This window comes from Lithobates pipiens, unplaced genomic scaffold, assembly GCF_037356315.1.
Source record: "Lithobates pipiens isolate NorthernLeopardFrog02 unplaced genomic scaffold, aLitPip1_a1.2 Scaffold_1, whole genome shotgun sequence".
In the NCBI taxonomy this organism is placed as follows: Eukaryota; Metazoa; Chordata; class Amphibia; order Anura; family Ranidae; genus Lithobates; species Lithobates pipiens.
Window position 1 is genome coordinate 232,323,884 of NW_027507685.1, and position 19,258 is coordinate 232,343,141.

The 19,258-nt window shown below is 43.0% G+C and overlaps 1 protein-coding gene across 1 annotated transcript in view; it reads right to left on the reverse strand.

Moving 5' to 3' along the window:
- Positions 1–17,580: 17,580 nt before the first annotated feature.
- Positions 17,581–19,258, reverse strand: part of LOC143987733 (uncharacterized) — a 69,549-nt gene continuing 67,871 nt past the window's right edge. The window contains exon 7 of the mRNA XM_077486714.1: positions 17,581–17,613. Within this exon, the coding sequence (XP_077342840.1) occupies positions 17,581–17,613 (33 nt within the window). The remainder of the gene's footprint in view (positions 17,614–19,258) is intronic.

A 19,258-nucleotide genomic window follows, 5' to 3' on the forward strand; every position in this document is an offset into this window, starting at 1 on the left:
GTACTGAGGGGAGCTCAACCCATGGATCCTATTGCATGGACACTACGTGCCCGACAGGATGGGAAGAGTCTGGAGTACACTGACCTCATCCGAATGATCAGAGAGGAAGAGGCCCTACTGAAAGAGAAAAGGGAAGAAGATCTCACCGAGCCCGTCAACCAACCGGTAGCAATAGTTACACCGGCCATGACTCCCGCTAGAGATAAGGAGCTGGACACTTTGAAGTTACAGATGTCCCAGGTGATGGAGATGTTGACTGCTATGATGGCGAAAGGTCAAGGGGGAGCCGAGAAACCAAGTCCTAGGAGGGAGTTGTTTCCAGATACACCAACACCAAGCCCCACTCGAGACCGAGAAGAGATGCTATGCTACAACTGCGGGGGCAGTGGCCACTTCGCCAGTAGATGTTCCAGTCCCAAGAAGAAGATAGATAACCGCCAGCCGGCGGGAAACTTCAGAGGGCCCCGGTGAGGGAGTCAACCGGGTGCCCATGCCTTTCAGTGAACTCCAAACTGAATAGAAGGAAGAGAGAGAGAGGAAACCAGACCCCTCAGAAGGAATGTCTACAAATAAGAGACAATAACATCCCTCAGCGGGTTCGTACTCCCATTACTGTGGGGAGGGTCAATGCATACCAGGCTCGAAAAAGAGTAAAGTCAAAAACCAACTGGATGAAGACGGGTTCCCAGAAGAGGGTGGCCTCAACTCGGCCCTTCCCAGAAGAATTGGTCGGCCCGTCCCCCACTGTCTCCATCCAGGTGGAAGGAGTCTACAAGAAGGCCCTCCTGGACACTGGAGCTCAAGTGACTTTGTTGTACAGAGACTTCTATGATAGGCACTTGAGCCATTTGCCTATACAGAAGATAGAAGAGCTGGAGATATGGGGCCTGGGAACTCAGAGTTTCCCCTACGATGGTTACCTGCCCATAAAGCTGACCTTCGATCCATCTGTGGCGGGGAAAACAGAGCTGTTTGACACCCTGGCAGTTGTGTGTCCTAGACCGCCCGGGGCCAGCAAGATGTCCCTCATCATAGGGACCAATACGGATCTGGTGCGAAGACTTCTGACCCCTCTAGTGGAGGCGAGTAACCATCAAGATCCCAATATCCATCCCATGCTGAAGACAGCCTACCAACGGTTGGTCCTAGAGCAGAAGACCCCAGGAGAGGGGATAGGGAAGGTGTGGAGACTTGGGAGAGAGGGAGTGGTGCTGCAGCCCGGAGAGGTAGCCTGCCTCAGGGCCACGGTGAAGCTTACCTGGGAGCAGCCTGGCCCCTTTGTCATGCTGGAATCCGATCCAAGGGAGGATCACTCAGGCCTGGAAGTGATACCGGAAGTGATTTCAATCAAGGCCCCGAAGAAGGCTCGAGGAAGAGTCCCAGTGAGTGTGAGAAACCCTACGGAGAGACCCATAGAGATCCCTGCCAGAATGCTGTTGGGGCAGGTGAGTCCTGCGGCCCCATCAGCTGGTCTGAAGTAAAAGGAACGGGTGAAGGAGGAGATGTTTGGGAAAAACTTTCCATGGAGAACCCAGACCTACCTGGAGCCTGGAAGGAGAGAGCCAAGGCCCAGCTAACTAGATGGGAGAGGATTTTCTCAAAGGATGAGTTTGATGTGGGATGTGCCAGGAGTGCCACCCACCGAATCCGCCTCCAAGAAGACAAACCCTTCAGGGAAAGGGTTAGGCGGGTCCCTCTAGCTGATCTGGAGGATCTGAGGGAGCAGCTTGCGGAGTTGAAGAAGACTGGTGTGATTCGGGAGTCTAGAAGTCCCTACGCCTCCCCCATAGTGGTGGTCAGAAAGAAGAATGGGTCGTTGAGGCTTTGTATCGACTACAGGACTCTCAACAGGAGGACCATCCCTGACCAGTATACCATGCCGAGAATAGAGGATGCCCTACAGAGTTTGTCTGGTGCCAAGTGGTTCAGTGTAATGAACCTCAAGAGTGGGTACTATCAAATCCCCATGCACCAGGAAGACCGAGAGAAGACAGCTTTCATAACCCCAGTGGGATTCTTTGAATTCAACAGAATGCCTCAGGGCCTGTCTGGAGCCCCTGCTACCTTTCAACGCCTCATGGAGAAGACCGTTGGAGACATGAACCTCATAGAAGTCCTTGTGTACTTGGACGATGTCATTGTCTTCGGGAAGACTTTGGAAGAACATGAGGCCAGGTTGGAGAAGGTGTTGAGAAGACTCAGCGAAGAGGGACTCAAGCTTTCTCCCGAGAAGTGCCGGTTTTACCAATCCTCTGTGAACTATCTGGGACACATAGTGTCTGAAAAGGGAGTGGCTACAGACCCTGAGAAGTTGGAGGCAGTTACCTCTTGGCCAAGGCCGACAACAGTCACAGAGCTCAGATCTTTCCTGGGGTTCTGCTCCTATTATAGAAGATTTGTGGATGGGTTTGCCCGGATGGCCAAGCCACTAAACGAATTGCTCAAGACTGAAGGAGAAGAGGATGGCTTGGGACCCAGGAGGGCCGGTGAGTCGGTTCAAGATCAGTGGAACCCAAGGTGTGAAGAGGCTTTCCGAACCTTGAAGAGGAGCCTTACCACGGCCCCAGTCCTGGCCTATGCCGACCCCACCAGACCATATGAGCTACATGTCGATGCCAGTCATGAGGGCCTAGGCGGAGTGCTCTATCAAGAGCATGAAGAGCAGCTGCGACCAGTGGCCTATGTGAGCCGGAGCCTGACTCCCTCAGAGAAGAACTACCCCACTCATAAATTGGAGTTCTTGGCCCTCAAATGGGCAGTAGTAGACAAACTGAAGGACTATCTCTATGGGGCGGAGTTTACCGTAAAGACAGATAACAATCCTCTGACCTACCTCTTCACTACTGCAAAGTTAGATGCAACCGGACACAGATGGTTGGCTGCATTATCCGGATTCAACTTCAGTCTAAAGTACAGACCAGGGGCTGGAAATAGGGATGCAGATGCCCTGTCCCGAAGATCTCATGTCATGGTCAATGACTGGGAAGACTGGACCCAGGTAGCACCGGAAGGAGTGCGAGATCTCTGTCAGGGTGCTGAGTTTCAAGCAAGAGGGGGCCCCAGAGCAGAGGAGATAGGAGTCACCGCAGTGGGAGTCCCTCGACCTTACTGTGGGGTAACTCAACTAGCAGAGGAACTCCTGCCAAAGCTGTCCAGAAAGGAGCTGAGCTATGACCAATTGGAAGACCCCATGGGGAGATTGGTCCTTGAAGCTTTGGAGAACGAGAATCCAGAGGGACTTCGACATCACCCTTCCAAGGAGGCTCGCCTGCTGAGGAAAGAGTTGGATAAGCTACAAGTGCATCAGGGAGTGGTCTACCGAAGGGGCCCCTCTGATAACTCAGACGATAAGTGGCAGTTGTTTCTCCCAGAGAAGCACCGAGAGACGGTACTAATTGCCTTACATGACCAGCATGGCCATCTAGGGGCGGAGAGAACTTTCCAGCTTGTCAGAAGCCGGTTCTATTGGCCCTGTATGAGGGCAGAAGTGGAGGAATATTGCCGTTCTTGTGCACGATGCATCCAGAGGAAGACTCTACCCCATCAAGCTGCCCCAATAGGCCACCTACAGAGTCAGGGTCCAATGGATCTGGTGTGCATTGACTTTCTCTGCCTCGAACCCGATTTGAGTGGATTGGGAAATGTTCTGGTGGTAACCGATCATTTCACCCGTTTCGCCCAGGCTTTCCCCACCAAAGACCAAAAGGCCTCCACTGTGGCCAAGGTGCTCATGGAAAAATACTTTGTCCACTATGGATTACCACAGAGAATCCACTCAGACCAAGGAAGGGACTTTGAGAGTCGTCTGATCCGGAACCTACTGGACTCATTGGGAGTAGAGAAGACCAGGACTACACCTTATCATCCACAAGGAGATGCCCAACCTGAGAGGTTTAATCGGACCTTACTAAACAGGCTTGGAACTCTAGAGACAGAGAAGAAGCAACACTGGAGCCAACACATATCAGCTCTGGTGCACGCTTACAACTGCACCACAAGTGATGTGACGGGTTACTCCCCCTACCGGCTCATGTTTGGGAGAGAAGCAAGATTGCCGGTGGATCTGGCCTTTGGCATTTCCCTAGACCATGCCTCTGATACCTCCCACAAGGGATATGTGGACCGACTTAGACACAATTTGAAAGTGGCCCATGAACGAGCTCAGGCGGCCTCGGACCAAAGGGGAGCCCGCAACAAGAGGAACTTCGATCTGAAGGTTCGAGTGCAAGACCTGCAGCCTGGGGACCGTGTACTGCTACGCAATCTGGGGATCCCTGGGAAGCACAAGCTTGCTGATAGATGGAAATCGGAGCCCTATGTCATTTGCAGAAAGCTACCTGGATTGCCTGTGTATAAGCTAAAACCAGAGGGGAAAGTGGGGCCCTTGAAGACTTGGCACAGGAATCATTTGCTCCCGCTTACTGAAGCAGTCAGAATACCTCCAGTGAGAAGTCCACCTGAATCTGTTTCCATTCTGGATACCCCGGGACCTAGCACTCGGTCTCAGACCTCCCGGGTTAGAGATGGACAAGATACCCAACGAGGTGAAGGTGGAAGAGGAGAGCTTGAGTGGCTGTGGCCTTCATCAACTCCAGGAAATTCTGCCATAGATCTCCCACCTACTGAGGATACACAGGATGGGACACTGAACCCAGAAGCCACAGAGTTCATTCCATCTAGTGGTGTGCCTGAAGGCTGGGAAGATATCCCTAGCATTTACTCAGAAGAGGGAGGAACCGATGTTCCAGAACCAGTGATGCTGTCAGAATGTGTTCCTGAAGTAGAGCCTGTGGCACTAGAGCCTGAAGTCCCAAGAGAACAGAGAGCTCGCCGAGTTGTGAGACCCCCCAAGAAGCTAACCTACTCTCAAATGGGGGAGAGCTCTGAGGACTCTGTTGTGACTGCTAGAAGAAGTGCTGAACGCTCTAATCCTTCCACTGACCATTTGGTGGAGGGCAACCCCAGCTCACTCTCTGGCACAGTTAGGCAGGCCACTCATGTCAGTGTGACCTGTGGGACAGGGAATCCCACCTCTGAGTTCTGGTGGAAATTCCCTGTACCAACATCATACTCAGCACTTTCAAAATTGGTACAGGATATGTGTTAAAAGTTTATCTTTGGGGACCAAAGAGTTTAAGTGGGGGAAGTGTGTAGCGGGGTCTCTTTAAGAACTATAAAACTACTGTTCCCAGAACCCCGTTGGTTCCCAGGATGCTTTGAGTTATGCCCCAGAGACTTATGGGGGAGGAAATATAAGGAGGGGGAGAGGCCTAGTTCGCTCTCTTTGGACACCCCCCTCTCTCCTAGCAAGAGGAGGTCTGTGCTGAACTGCTGAAGGCACAAGGCCTAAAGCCTGGGCCTTGTGCTCTTTTCCAAAGAGCCCTCTGCCAGCTTAGTTGCACCTGAGAGACATTTTCTCATTCCTTGCTGCAGTACACCAGAAGGATTGAAGACTCGGAGGTTGGTGGATTCCTGTTCCTAGACGAAAAGGCAGAGAAACCGGATTTGGACTTGTCCGGGTGGTGAGAGCTGTTTAAAGACAGATGCTTTATCTTTATTATACGTTTGGATTACAAAGTTGTTCTTCAAGTGCACCACCGAAAGATTGCTAGCGAATATTGTTTTACTGGACTTCCATCTAGATCAGTCAGGCCTGACTGCATAGGTAGAGAGTGCTGGGTGTTAGTTTACCCATGCGGGGAAGTAGCTGAAAAAGGGCAGCACTAGAGTTGCATAGAAATACTTTATTATGCTGACTACTCTGTTTATCTTCATCACTGGTTACTGCAGGGACCTGCTTATGTGTTGCAATCCAAATGTTTGATTCATGTTATTCCTTTTATAAAAACAATAAGTAAAGTCAGTTATATACTTTTTGAAGGATTGTCTATGAGTTTGAGTTATCCACCCACGCACACACACATATTTAGAGTATAAGTGATTTAATGTGTATTGCTAGATACTAACTGTGCCAAAGTGGGTAGTGCAGATTGCCGGGGGGTTGGAGGAGCTGTGCTCAGGACCCAAACCAAACTTGCGGCCCTCTTAAGTGAGGGTATCGCTATACTTACATCACTGCCCAAGAGCTGAAGCACATGTCAGTCACCTGCTGCTACACTAAACCACTCCCCTGCCCCCAGATCAAAAACAAACAGGCCTAGCTCACAGCATAGGCCTGCCTAAATTTACCTGCGCTGACAGTACAAAACAAACCCACTACTCTAGCACCTACCTACCTAAGGTAGAGGGTGCTACATAAGGCTTACCGACAGGTACTGTAAATATCTCCTTAACATGTACCGTTTAGGAGATATTTACTGTATACTGCACCAATTGCATCATTGGCGCATGCGCTCTTAAGGAACGGCCACCAGTGTGCCATGACAGGCGGCTCCCGTGTGCATGTGCAGGAGTGACATCACTGGAAAGGAAGACGGGCGAAGATGGATGCAGCCTCCAGCAGGAACAATGTGGGCTTTGTTTGCAGGTAAGTGTCACATAATGTGCTAGTATGTGATGCATACTAGTACATTATGCCTTTACTCTGCAGGGAAGAAAAAAAAACAGCAGAGTTTACAGCATGTTTTGATCCACACCGATGTTCTTTAATGTCTCTTAAAGCATCATCTGTAGACAATTTCTTGAATTAAAGTTTTTCACAATTTTGTGGACATGCACTGTTTTAGGGCATGTCCATTTATCCAACGCAAACCCCATCATTTATATTTTACCAAATACTTGGGTATTATTTTGTGTTTGTGTGCACTAAAGTTCATTTTGGTTTATTTGTTCCTCAAGTTTGCATATGATAAACAGTTGTGCAAATATGTGGAACAAATTGTAACTGTCACTATTTTATTCTCCATGGTCTCTGCTTTCCGAAAATATTGGAAATTCAGCAAAATTTTGGCGGCTGAAACATATCAGCCGAATATGGTGTTATTGGCATTTTGGCGCTAAGAGAAAAAGGGGCCGACAATGGCACCGAAAACGCATGCCTCGAAAACGCATGCCTCAATTTTACCACAATTTTACTGTGCTTATGGTGTGTTTTTAATAGGTCATGCGACTCGTAAACTGCATCAAAAACATAACATGGGTGTGTTATTGATGCGTTCTTGCTGCCTTTTCAATGCATTTCAACGGGGGGTGCATTTGACCGACCAAAAATGCAGCAAGCAAGATTTTTAACACCACAACAAAAGTGCAACAGACCAGTGTGAAGATATACATAGGATTTGAAGGAATGCATTTTTTTTAGCTTTTCTTGCGCTTAAGTTGCCAATAATGGCCAACAACAAATTAATATTCTTTTAAATTGATAATATTATTTAAAAAGTCGAATATAATACAATTATAATACAATTATATATGAAAAAAATATTTATATTTTTAAAAAGTGCATCCTACATTTTCGGTTTCAGTTTCAGCACCAAAATTTCCATTTCCATTCGTTGCACCTCTAGAAAATATATAACTGTTTTGGGGTTTAAATTAATTTTCTAGAAAAAAAATACAGATTATAGCATGTAGTTAGAATAAAAAAATTGTATGTGTAAATTATAAGGCTATGGCGCTAAACCCTATAAGTGAAGTGATGAATTAACCTATCATCAAAACCTGGTGTTTGTTATATAAGAGATTTTTTGTGATCAAATGTGGAGTTAATTATCGTGTTCCATCATAATTAAAATTAAAATTAAAGTTAAAACCAAAGTGGGTATTAAATTATCTTATACGTGTCAGCCTATTATAGGTGGATGCTAAAAACATGTAAACTTTCAGTTAAATGTACAAAAATGTTGAAGTTGTTGCTTATGTTCAGCGATGTGCTAATTTGGAGTAGACTGTGCAAATATGTGCAAAGAAATGTGCAAAAAATTAATGTGCAAAAAACAACTACCGATCAAGACAGCCAAGGGTCATAAATAATTCAACCAGTAATCGTATAATGACGCAACATGTATACAGAAGCAACTAAGGATCAGAAATATTTTCAACCAATAATCGCATGAAGACGCATTTATGTCCAATATAAGTCCAAAAATAAAATGTTTGGCTTAATAATACTGCCTCTGCAGATTGTTGTTTGTTATTGGTGCATAGAATCAATAGGGAATAATTGGTTCACTCGTGCAAATGGTGTAGGTTTTCAATAAGAGAACTTCATCCCCGGTGCGCCACTCAGTGCTATAGTATGTGAATGCTCTCACCGGAGTTAATGCCCCACAATGGGGCTGGATGGACCTTCACAATGTAAGCCACTGTGCCGCTCTCTGGCTGTTGCTGGTGCACTGGGTGAAGCTTCGTTGTTCCGTCCGTATGGTATCCAACGTTAGTTATATATGAGGAAAGACATATCCATAGCGTAATACAGTCTTAATCAGATCGTTCGTTTATTAATATTGAAATGTACTCACATTTGACATTAAAAGCATATGCGTGTAGAGAAAACTCAGCCGTTCGTCTCAAACGAGTGCAGACAACGTGGCCACGCCCTACGCGTTTCGTCACTACGACGTCCTCTGGAGCGGCCATGTTGGTGCACCTTACTACTTTAAATAGGGTGCAGTGCTCTCACAGCGCCTGCGCTGGACTGACAGCGCCATTTTAGGTGTGGGATGCCCTTACTCTGCTGGGGATGAACACAGTTACTTCCCTTGTAACGCCCTAAGGGAGGGTGGATTAAATTTGCCTTGGAGCACTGCAGCCTACCTATGTATCTTTAAACCATACCCAATTTAGATGATATCCCTTAGCATTTTCCCATTATGTTATTGTTGTTTTAAACCGAGAAAAACTCAGGGAGGAGTATGTGTAATTATTTCTGTCTGGGGAATATCGAATGGGTAACTCCCAGGTGAATTAGGACAGGAGAGAAAAAAGGGGTATTGAATGGAATAAAAATACAATAAATATATGTATGAACATATATAAAATTCACATATATATAAAAAACACATATGTAAAAATCCATAAAAAACTACATATATAAAAAAACACTACATATATAAAATATCATCACATATATGAAAGATCCATGCATATGTAAGGAATCCATGCATGTATAAAGATGGGGTACGTACTAATAAAATCCCACTGTATAATTAATACTGGAGAGAAACGCATGAAGGTTCATGGAAAATTATGTAATGTTATTAAAAAAAGTTTATTTATGTGTAAATTAAGAAGATATAAAAGATATAAACGAGGAGATTATTCTAGAGGGAAGTTTTTAGGAGAAGAGTTTCTTTCGGGAAAAAATTATTATTTTAAAATCTTTTTAAAAAAAACTTTTTCAAAATCTTTTCTAAAAAATTCTTTCATTTATATATTTGTAGAGGTACAGGGAAGGTCTATTTAGAGTTGTCCTATAGGTGATGGTAGTACTTGTGACTTTTAGTTCCAAACGGGGGGACCTTAAGAGTGTTATTTCTCCCCGAATGTGGGTGAGACTGTTTTTTGGTAGTGCTAAAAATAGCAATTAAAGAATGTGTTCTAACCTGCAAAGAATTACATGTAAATATGGAGTATATGAAGGGACATTCATATGTTTAAAGTGTCTGATAGTCAAGTGGTGTTGTAATTCCGACCCATCTAATGTATTTTGAATGAATAACATTCGACCCGAACCCAAAAATTTGGCCATAAAGCTCATGCAATGTCTTGTGTTGGGGTGAGTAGGCTACTTATTTGTACAACCCGATCTTTGAGGCAAGTGGGCTACTTATTTATGTGACTAAAACTGGCACATGATGTGTTTGTATGGATAACATTCGACTTTGACCACAGTGTATCCAACCAACGTTATCCAATGTTGGGGCCATCCGCTAACTTTTTAAAAATTAGTTAAGAAGCAATTGAGGTCTAAGTCTATGTTCATTCCCCTTGGCTGGAGGGTGTCTAAATTAAAAATCCATTTTGTTTCATTCCTGGATATTTTGATCGTTTTGTCTTCCCCTCTCCAGTGGCCTCTTATTTTATCTATTCCGTAGAAAGTCATTTGTCCAGGGTCCCGGTTGTGAAAATCCCTGAAGTGTTTAGAAACACTGTGTTTCTGGAAGCCTTTTTTGATATTTGCAATATGTTCCCTTATCCTGACTCTTAACTCCCTAGTGGTCCTTCCCACATATTGCTTGTGGCAGGGACACTCAATGACGTAAGTGACGTGGGAGCTATTACAAGTGATCAATTCTTTGATTTTATATTCTTTTCCATTGGAGGTGGATTTAAAAGTGGTTTTCTTTTTCTCGGTTTTTTTGCTATTTCTGCAAGGGAGGCAGTTCCCGCACTTATAGAATCCTTTTAGGGTCTCAGAGATTCTTATTTGTTTTGGAGGGTCCACCACATTTTTTACTAATTTATTTCGAAGTGTGGGAGCCCTCCGGTAAATGAACCGTGGTTTGTTCGGCAACATGGCCTGGAGTGAGCTGTCTGCTTGCAAAATTGGCCAGTGTTTTTTGATGATACGCTCCACATCTTTGTGTTGCCTGTTATACCCTGTGAGGAACGCGATATCATGGAGGTTTTGTTTTGGTTTTACTTTTTTGCCTTCTAGTAATTTTTTTCTATCCATATGTTTTATTTCATTTTTTGATTTACGGAGATTTTCTTCCTTGTATCCTTTTTTCTTAAACCTTTCAATGACGATTTCCGCCTGCTTTTCAAAGTCGTCAATTTTACTGCAGTTCCTATACAAACGTAGAAGCTGGCCCTTGGGTATATTTCCTAGCCATCTGGAATGGTGGCAACTATTTGTGGGAATGTACCCATTCCGATCTGTGGTCTTGAAGAAGGTACGGGTGCCAAGATTTCCTTCGTGTTTGTAAATTTGGAGGTCCAGGTAATCTACACTCTGGGTGTTAAACTTTCCTGTGAATTTAATGTGGTATATGTTGTTATTGATTTCTCCAAAGAAATCTTGCAGTTGCAGTTTTTCTCTCCTGTCCTAATTCACCTGGGAGTTACCCATTCGATATTCCCCAGACAGAAATAATTACACATACTCCTCCCTGAGTTTTTCTCGGTTTAAAACAACAATAACATAATGGGAAAATGCTAAGGGATATCATCTAAATTGGGTATGGTTTAAAGATACATAGGTAGGCTGCAGTGCTCCAAGGCAAATTTAATCCACCCTCCCTTAGGGCGTTACAAGGGAAGTAACTGTGTTCATCCCCAGCAGAGTAAGGGCATCCCACACCTAAAATGGCGCTGTCAGTCCAGCGCAGGCGCTGTGAGAGCACTGCACCCTATTTAAAGTAGTAAGGTGCACCAACATGGCCGCTCCAGAGGGCGTCGTAGTGACGAAACGCGTAGGGCGTGGCCACGTTGTGTGCACTCGTTTGAGACGAACGGCTGAGTTTTCTCTACACGCATATGCTTTTAATGTCAAATGTGAGTACATTTCAATATTAATAAACGAACGATCTGATTAAGACTGTATTACGCTATGGATATGTCTTTCCTCATATATAACTAACGTTGGATACCATACGGACGGAACAACGAAGCTTCACCCAGTGCACCAGCAACAGCCAGAGAGCGGCACAGTGGCTTACATTGTGAAGGTCCATCCAGCCCCATTGTGGGGCATTAACTCCGGTTAGAGCATTCACATACTATAGCACTGAGTGGCGCACCGGGGATGAAGTTCTCTTATTGAAAACCTACACCATTTGCACGAGTGAACCAATTATTCCCTATTGATTCTATGCACCAATAACAAACAACAATCTGCAGAGGCAGTATTATTAAGCCAAACATTTTATTTTTGGACTTATATTGGACATAAATGCGTCTTCATGCGATTATTGGTTGAAAATATTTCTGATCCTTAGTTGCTTCTGTATACATGTTGCGTCATTATACGATTACTGGTTGAATTATTTATGACCCTTGGCTGTCTTGATCGGTAGTTGTTTTTTGCACATTAATTTTTTGCACATTTCTTTGCACATATTTGCACAGTCTACTCCAAATTAGCACATCGCTGAACATAAGCAACAACTTCAACATTTTTGTACATTTAACTGAAAGTTTACATGTTTTTAGCATCCACCTATAATAGGCTGACACGTATAAGATAATTTAATACCCACTTTGGTTTTAACTTTAATTTTAATTTTAATTATGATGGAACACGATAATTAACTCCACATTTGATCACAAAAAATCTCTTATATAACAAACACCAGGTTTTGATGATAGGTTAATTCATCACTTCACTTATAGGGTTTAGCGCCATAGCCTTATAATTTACACTTCTTATTTCCCTCCCCTCCTCACTAAGGAAGTGAGGGCTCCAGGCATAGGCAGCTCTAACCCAATATATTCATTTATTAATTTTCTTTCTCCTTCACTAATATTTCCTTTTTTACATTTTTATCACATTGGAGATCTGTTTTTTTCCATAGCGCGACTTTATTTATTTATTTATCTAGAATAAAAAAATTGCCCGTTAGAAAAGTAGCGACTCAATCACTTGTCCATGCTCAGGGCTGCTGATAAGGCAGTACAGCCAGCCTTTCCTATTCATTCACTGTCCAGTGCAGCTGAGGCCACAGAGAAAGGGACTTGGGAATCTCTGTCCCTTTCTCTGTTTTATGTGCGAGATTCAGGTGGTCTGTTTAAAGGCTGTTAAAAAAAAAAGGGAAAGGCTCCGTGATTTTTAACAGAAGCCCTGTCCATGCTCCTACCAGACCCACTCTGTGTCCCTTTGTCCCTTGTCTTAGTGGTCTGTCCAGGGCCCTGCATGCACTTTTATATTATAAGAGCACTTTCACACCACACCGCCCATAGCGTCAGCGGTAAAACGCCGCTATTTTTACAGCGTTATTAGAGCGTTTTTACAGCGTTTTTACAGCGTTTTTGGGGCGCTAGCGTTAAAATTACCTCAACGCTGTGGGCGTTTTTACAGCGTTTTACAAGCGTTTTACAAGCGTTGGGCGTCAAAGAGCCACCTCACCTCCCTACATCACTTCCTGTTTACTTCCTGGGATCTTGTGAGTTGACAGAGGATACAGAAAGAAGATGGAGTTCATGGAGCTGTTCTTGATGTTTGTGCTACTGTATTGGGAAAATATCCACCAACAGAGGCAGCAACGTCGGTATTGGGTTCATCCCATCCTACAAACACACAGCTCTATCGGGCAATTTGTGTTGCTATATGAGCACCTAAGAGTGCACCCAGACAAATTCCGAAACTATACTCGAATGAGCATTGGAACGTAAGTATCTATATCCTAATCCCGCTCCCACTGCTCCCAAATCTCCAACCATAATCCCACTCCCACTGGTCCCAAATCCCAAATCTAGAACCATAATCCCGCTCCCACTGGTCCCAAAACCCAAATCTAGAACCATAATCCCACTCCCACTGGTCCCAAAACACAAATCTAGAACCATAATCCCACTCCCACTGGTCCCAAAACCCAAATCTAGAACCATAATCCCACTCCCACTGGTCCCAGAACCCTAATCTAGAACCATAATCCCACTCCCACTGGTCCCAGAACCCTAATCTCCAACCCTAATCCCACTCCCACTGGTCCCAAATCCCTGGTCTCTTTCAACCTCCATCTTCTCTTAGCTCCTATCCACCTCTACAAACAGGATTTCCTGATTTACCAGCATCCTACGCTTCAGTGAGATCATGTTACCTCCCCACAGCTAGTCCTGTTGCTGTGGATGCTATCTTTTTGTTTGCATGTTTATCTTTTGTTTGTGAGATCATGTAAAAACAAGCAGTTTATATAAAGTACATGCAGTGTCTTGTTTTACTTCAAATCTACATTTTTCTACGATTTCTTTGGCACTTTGATGGCTTGGAAATCATTGTGACCTTTCCACAATTTCAGTCCTGTTGTTGTAGATGCTCTCTTTCTACTTGCATGTTTACTTTTTTTGAGATCATGTGACTTTTTCTACAGCTCAGGGCGGATTATAGGCGTTTTTAGGGCGTTTTTACAGCGCTTTCAATTCATTCCAATGGAGAGGAGCGTTTTTGAAGCGCTTTTTTTAACGCCCAAAAGCTGCTCCAAAGATGCTGCTTGCAGGACTTTTCTCAACGCTCAGCCAGCGCAACGCCTTGGTGTGAAAGGGTCCATTGAGATGCATGGAGAGCGTTTTATGAGCGTTTTAATAGCGTTATTTTTAACGCTAAAACGCTGCAAAAACGCCCTGGTGTGAAAGGGGTCTTAATACTGTTTTTTTTCTGCCTGGAATTTGGAGATTGTCCATAGCAACCAAAAAGTGTCCCTTTATGTCAAAAGTGATTTTAGACCAACTAGAAAACAATGATAATAAATTAGAATCTCAGCAAAATTGAGCAATAGCGATTTGTGAGGAAATTCGTCATCAAGCACTAAATCTAATGACAGCGACAATTCTGCAAATGAGCAAATTTCAGTGTTTTTGGATTTGATTACATTATTGAATAATTTTTATTATTATTTATTATCATTATTTATTATATTATAAACTTTATCATACCCGGGATGTCTACTAGAATCTTTTTTGAACAGATTTAAGAGAGTTATTCCTAAGAATTGCAGGCCTACAATATAAAATGCCAAATTTCAATGCAAAATAATTGTGTCAGCACCTAAAATCAGAAATAATCATACCGCCAGGGAGGTTAAATGAGCCTGCACCAGAATAAAAAATCTCTGCTGCCCATTTCCGTAACTTTACCAACACATGAGGAAGATTCAGGTAGTTCTTATATAGTTCACTTTTACAAATTAAAAAATAATTATTTCCAATCCATAGATAATGCAATTAGGACCAACTGTGCGTTGATGTACAGAGACAGGAGAGGATCATGATGGAGAAGCCGAGACACTATTTCCCATCAGTAATGGGTGGAGCTTATGGGGGACTCTGTGAATCCCCATCAGGCTCCATCCACCCAGATCCAAAACTCCCCGCCACTGTATGTGACAGCTGCAGCAGGAGGGCACTCCTCTGGACGGAGGATGGAGTGTCTGTATGAACACTCAGTACTCACTACACCTCTTCACTCACTGTGTACCCAACATGTATGTAGCAGTATACAACAGGTACACAAATGTGTCACCTGAATTAACATTTATCATGCGGAGGCATGTCAGAGTTCTAAAGAGTCTAATGCCCCATTCACACGGTCTGAAAAGATCCGATCAGATTATGTTGTCGGAAAATCTGATCGTTTGTGGGCTCTATCTGACTTTTTCCATCGGAATTTCTGACAGAAAAAGTTTGAGAGTTGGATCTAAAATTTTCCGACAACAAAATCCGATCAGACTTTTTCTGATCGTGTGTAGAGAATTCCAACGGACAAAGTGGCACGCATGCTCAGAGACGAAAGCTATTGGCTACTGACCTCTTTATAGTCCCGTTGGTTTACGTCGCCTCGTTCTCAACAATCGGATTTTCAACAACTTTGTGCGACCGTGTGTATGCAACACAAGTTTTGGCCAAAATCCGTCTGAAAAAATCTGATGGATTTGGTGGTCAGAATGTCCGAACGTGTGTACAGGGCATTAGACACGTCTTATGACTTCCCATAATTGTGACTTTTTCTTATAGCCAGAGGAGAAGAAAGTAAAAAAAGTCTGTAAAATATAACCACTTGCTCTCCGGAAGATTTACCCCCTTCATGACCAGGCCATATTTTGCGATACGGCACTGCGTTATGTTAACTGACAATTGCATGGTCGGGAGACACTGTACCCAAACAAAATTCTCCCACAAATACAACTTTCTTTTGGTGGTATTTGATCACCTGTGGGGATTATTTTATTGCACTATAAACAAAAAAAATCGACAATTTTGAAAAAAAAATTTTTTTTTTTACTTTCTGCTATAATACATATCCAATAAAGAATTCTTTATAAATTTAGGCCAATATGTATTCTGCTACAGGTTTTTGGTTAAAAAAAAACAACATTCATATATGGATTGGTTTACGAGAAAGTTTTATAGCATCTACAAACTATGGAATATATACTGGAATTTCATTTAGTGATTTTTTTTATACTAGTAATGGTGGCGATCAGCAATCTATAGTAGCACTGCGATATTGTGGTGGACAATCAGACACTAACTGACACTTTGCAGGAACTAGTGACACCAATACAGTGATCAGTGCTAAAAATATATATGATCACTGTACTAATGATACTGTCTGGGAAGGGGTTAAACATCTAGGGCGATCAAAGGGTTAACTGTGTGCCCAGTGTTTATGTGTACTCTGTGAGATTGATTTTGGTCCCTGCAATCCATCCCTTCCCCCTGTCAGAGCAGAGATCTGCCTTGTCTACAAAGGCAGATCCCAGTTTTATGTATTTTACAGATGATCGGCGGGTGTCAGCGGACATCCAGTGCTTGGCACCCACAGATTGGCTTCTCCTGTGAATAATTACAGCAGAGGCAGCGCACACACCCCTGCAGGCAGAAGTGCAGAATATATATATATGATATTCTGCACAGGAGAGCCGTCCCGTAGAAGTAAAACTGCTATGGGCAGAAGGCAAGTGGATAAAAAAATAAAAAATACAAATAATTAGATCAGGTCTTGACCTAGGATAGTTTCAGGGCCAGTGTTAGGATCAAAATATTTTAGGAAGGATTAAAAAAAATTTTTATTAAGTTTGTATGTGTTTATATAGGATGACAAAAGAAAAAAAAAACATACCTCTGCTTCTCATTCATACTACAGGTACAAACAACATACAGAGATTAGCTAATGGTCCCATGTAAAGCTAGGTTCAGACTGAACTTTGGCTGTTTAGATGTTAAGATGAACACTTGAACTTTTGCATGTTCAGCCCCCTTTTCAGTAGAAGCCAAAAATCGGATTCAGAAGCGGTATTTCTTGTCTCCATCAACATGGGGACATTTTGATATGCCGGGGCAGCCCCAGTGTTGTTGGTTGTGACCTGGCATGGTTCAAGAGGGGAGCAAGAAAAAATCCTGGAGGGCTGCACCAATACAACACCTTTATTTGTGATTTAAAATCCAAAACAGTCAGTCCATGCTATGCAGAGGTAGAGACAATAGCTTACATGTTTCACTCCTTTAAATTGGTGCCTAACCATATCATGAGGGGGCTGCATGCTTGGATTTAGGGTCTCTTATGAATTGTTAGGGGATGGCATGCTTTTTTTTTCCATGAGATACCCCCTTAACATTTGTATCAGTCTCAAAAGGGTCAGGTGTGCATTTTGGGTCTACACAATTCATTTTTGAATGTGACATTTACAAAGAAAAAAAAAGACTCAGTTTAAATTGCGGATAAATAATTCTTCATTGCTGGGTTCTTTAAAAATGTCCCCTACAATACATAACAGACATTAGGTGTGTGCTATGTATTTTAAGGGACCTCTGGGGTCTGTGCGCCATTTTTTGGGGGGGTTTGAGTTTGCTTATGAAATTCTTTGAAATTCACCAACTCTTCCCGAATTAAACCCAGGGCACTTCAGTTCATCAGTAACAACACATAATACACACGTTTTTGGGGTTTTCTTCATGGTGGATCATGGTAATAACAAAACATATTTTATGTTTTAAATGAATAATTGCGCTAATATTAACCTACTAATATTGCACAGTGTAGATTTTATCAAATGGCTGCAATATAACAAAGAGTGAAAAATTTAAGAGGGTCTGAATACTTTCCGTGTCCACTGTATATTGAATAATACATAACATTATTTCCTGCCTTTATTTCACTGCATCACTTGGAGGAAAACAAGTTTTAAATGTGATTTTCATGGACTGCACTTTTTTTTGCACTTTATATGAATTTTTTACGCATTCATTGTATTTATTTATGGACATATGAATAGTTTATTTGCACATAGAAAGTAACACGTTTATGAATTATTTAATTCATTTTTGCACTGGTATTGTCTATGGATGCACCGAAAATTCAGCTGCTGAAAAATATCAGCCGAAAATGGTGTTTTCGGCACAGTGCCGAAAGAAAAAAAATGCAGATAATGGCGCCGAAAATTGTGCATGCGCAGTAGCAGTGCGTGCACCGATGTGTGACGTCACACACGTTCCTTGTGGTTAAGACACTGGACTCGTGAGCATGTTCCCTGCAGTGGAGGCGCTGACTTTCGCTGGAGTTGAGAGCACTTTCCCCGTGGACGTTCCTCGTGGTTGAGACAAGACGGCTGCATACAGGGCTGCATTGGAGAGTGGGCACCGTCCCTCCTGGATGGCTACTATTACTACTATTCGCTGGTGAGCATTCTCTTTAACTACTGACAGTGACAAACAATCCATCTGGTACTATATAATAATATATAATACAAACTTCGCTAATGAAATAGAGATATTCAGCTGTATGTGTACTTGTAGTATTATAGTTAGTTCTACTTCTACTAGTTCTTCTACTACTAAACGAACAGGCCATGTTTTTTAAACATGACAGTTTACACTATGCAACAGTATACTACTGAATATATAATATCTCACAAATAGCATGCAATCAAATCAAATTCAATGTATTCTTTGGTATATACTGTTAAAAAAAGATGGATGGTTAGGTTTAGTTTTTTTTTTTTTTTTTTAATAGCTGCCTGGGGTTTAGTTTTTTAGATTGATTTAAATCCTTTTTTCCCCCCTCAGATTTTTTTCCCCCTCAGATTTCACTCCCACTATAAATCATTCTATGCTATTCTTCTACGCTACCAGTAAAGGTGGACCATGTCTGCAGTGTGGAAATATTTTAAAGTTTCTGATAAAGACCCCGAATTTGCAACCTGCAGTCTTTGCGCAATAGAAATTTCAAGAGGGGGTACAGTGCCAAGGCATTTTTCAACAACAGATTTGATACACCACCTGAAAATATGTCATCCAGTTCAGCATACAGAATACAAGAAAACAGTACCAATTCCAAAAAGAGCCTCAGGGCCAGGCTCAACACCATCTGTGGCCACAGTCTATGAAAAGGTTAAAAAATTTGCTGGCAGTCCCAAAGCTCATAGCATTATGGATAAAATTATGGAATTTATTGCATTAGATGACCAGCCATTCTCTGTTGTGGAGGACATTGGATTCCGTAGGCTCATGCAACATATTAAGCCACGTTATACAATACCAAGCAGACGCTACTTTGCAGATTCCAGTCTACATGAATTGTATAGCAGTGTTAGAAACAGTGGCGTCACTAGGGTTGGTGTCACCCCCCCACCAACTATAGTCCCCCCTCAGTACAGACCCCCCTCCACTAACTACAGACCCTCCTCCCACAGTATAGATCCCC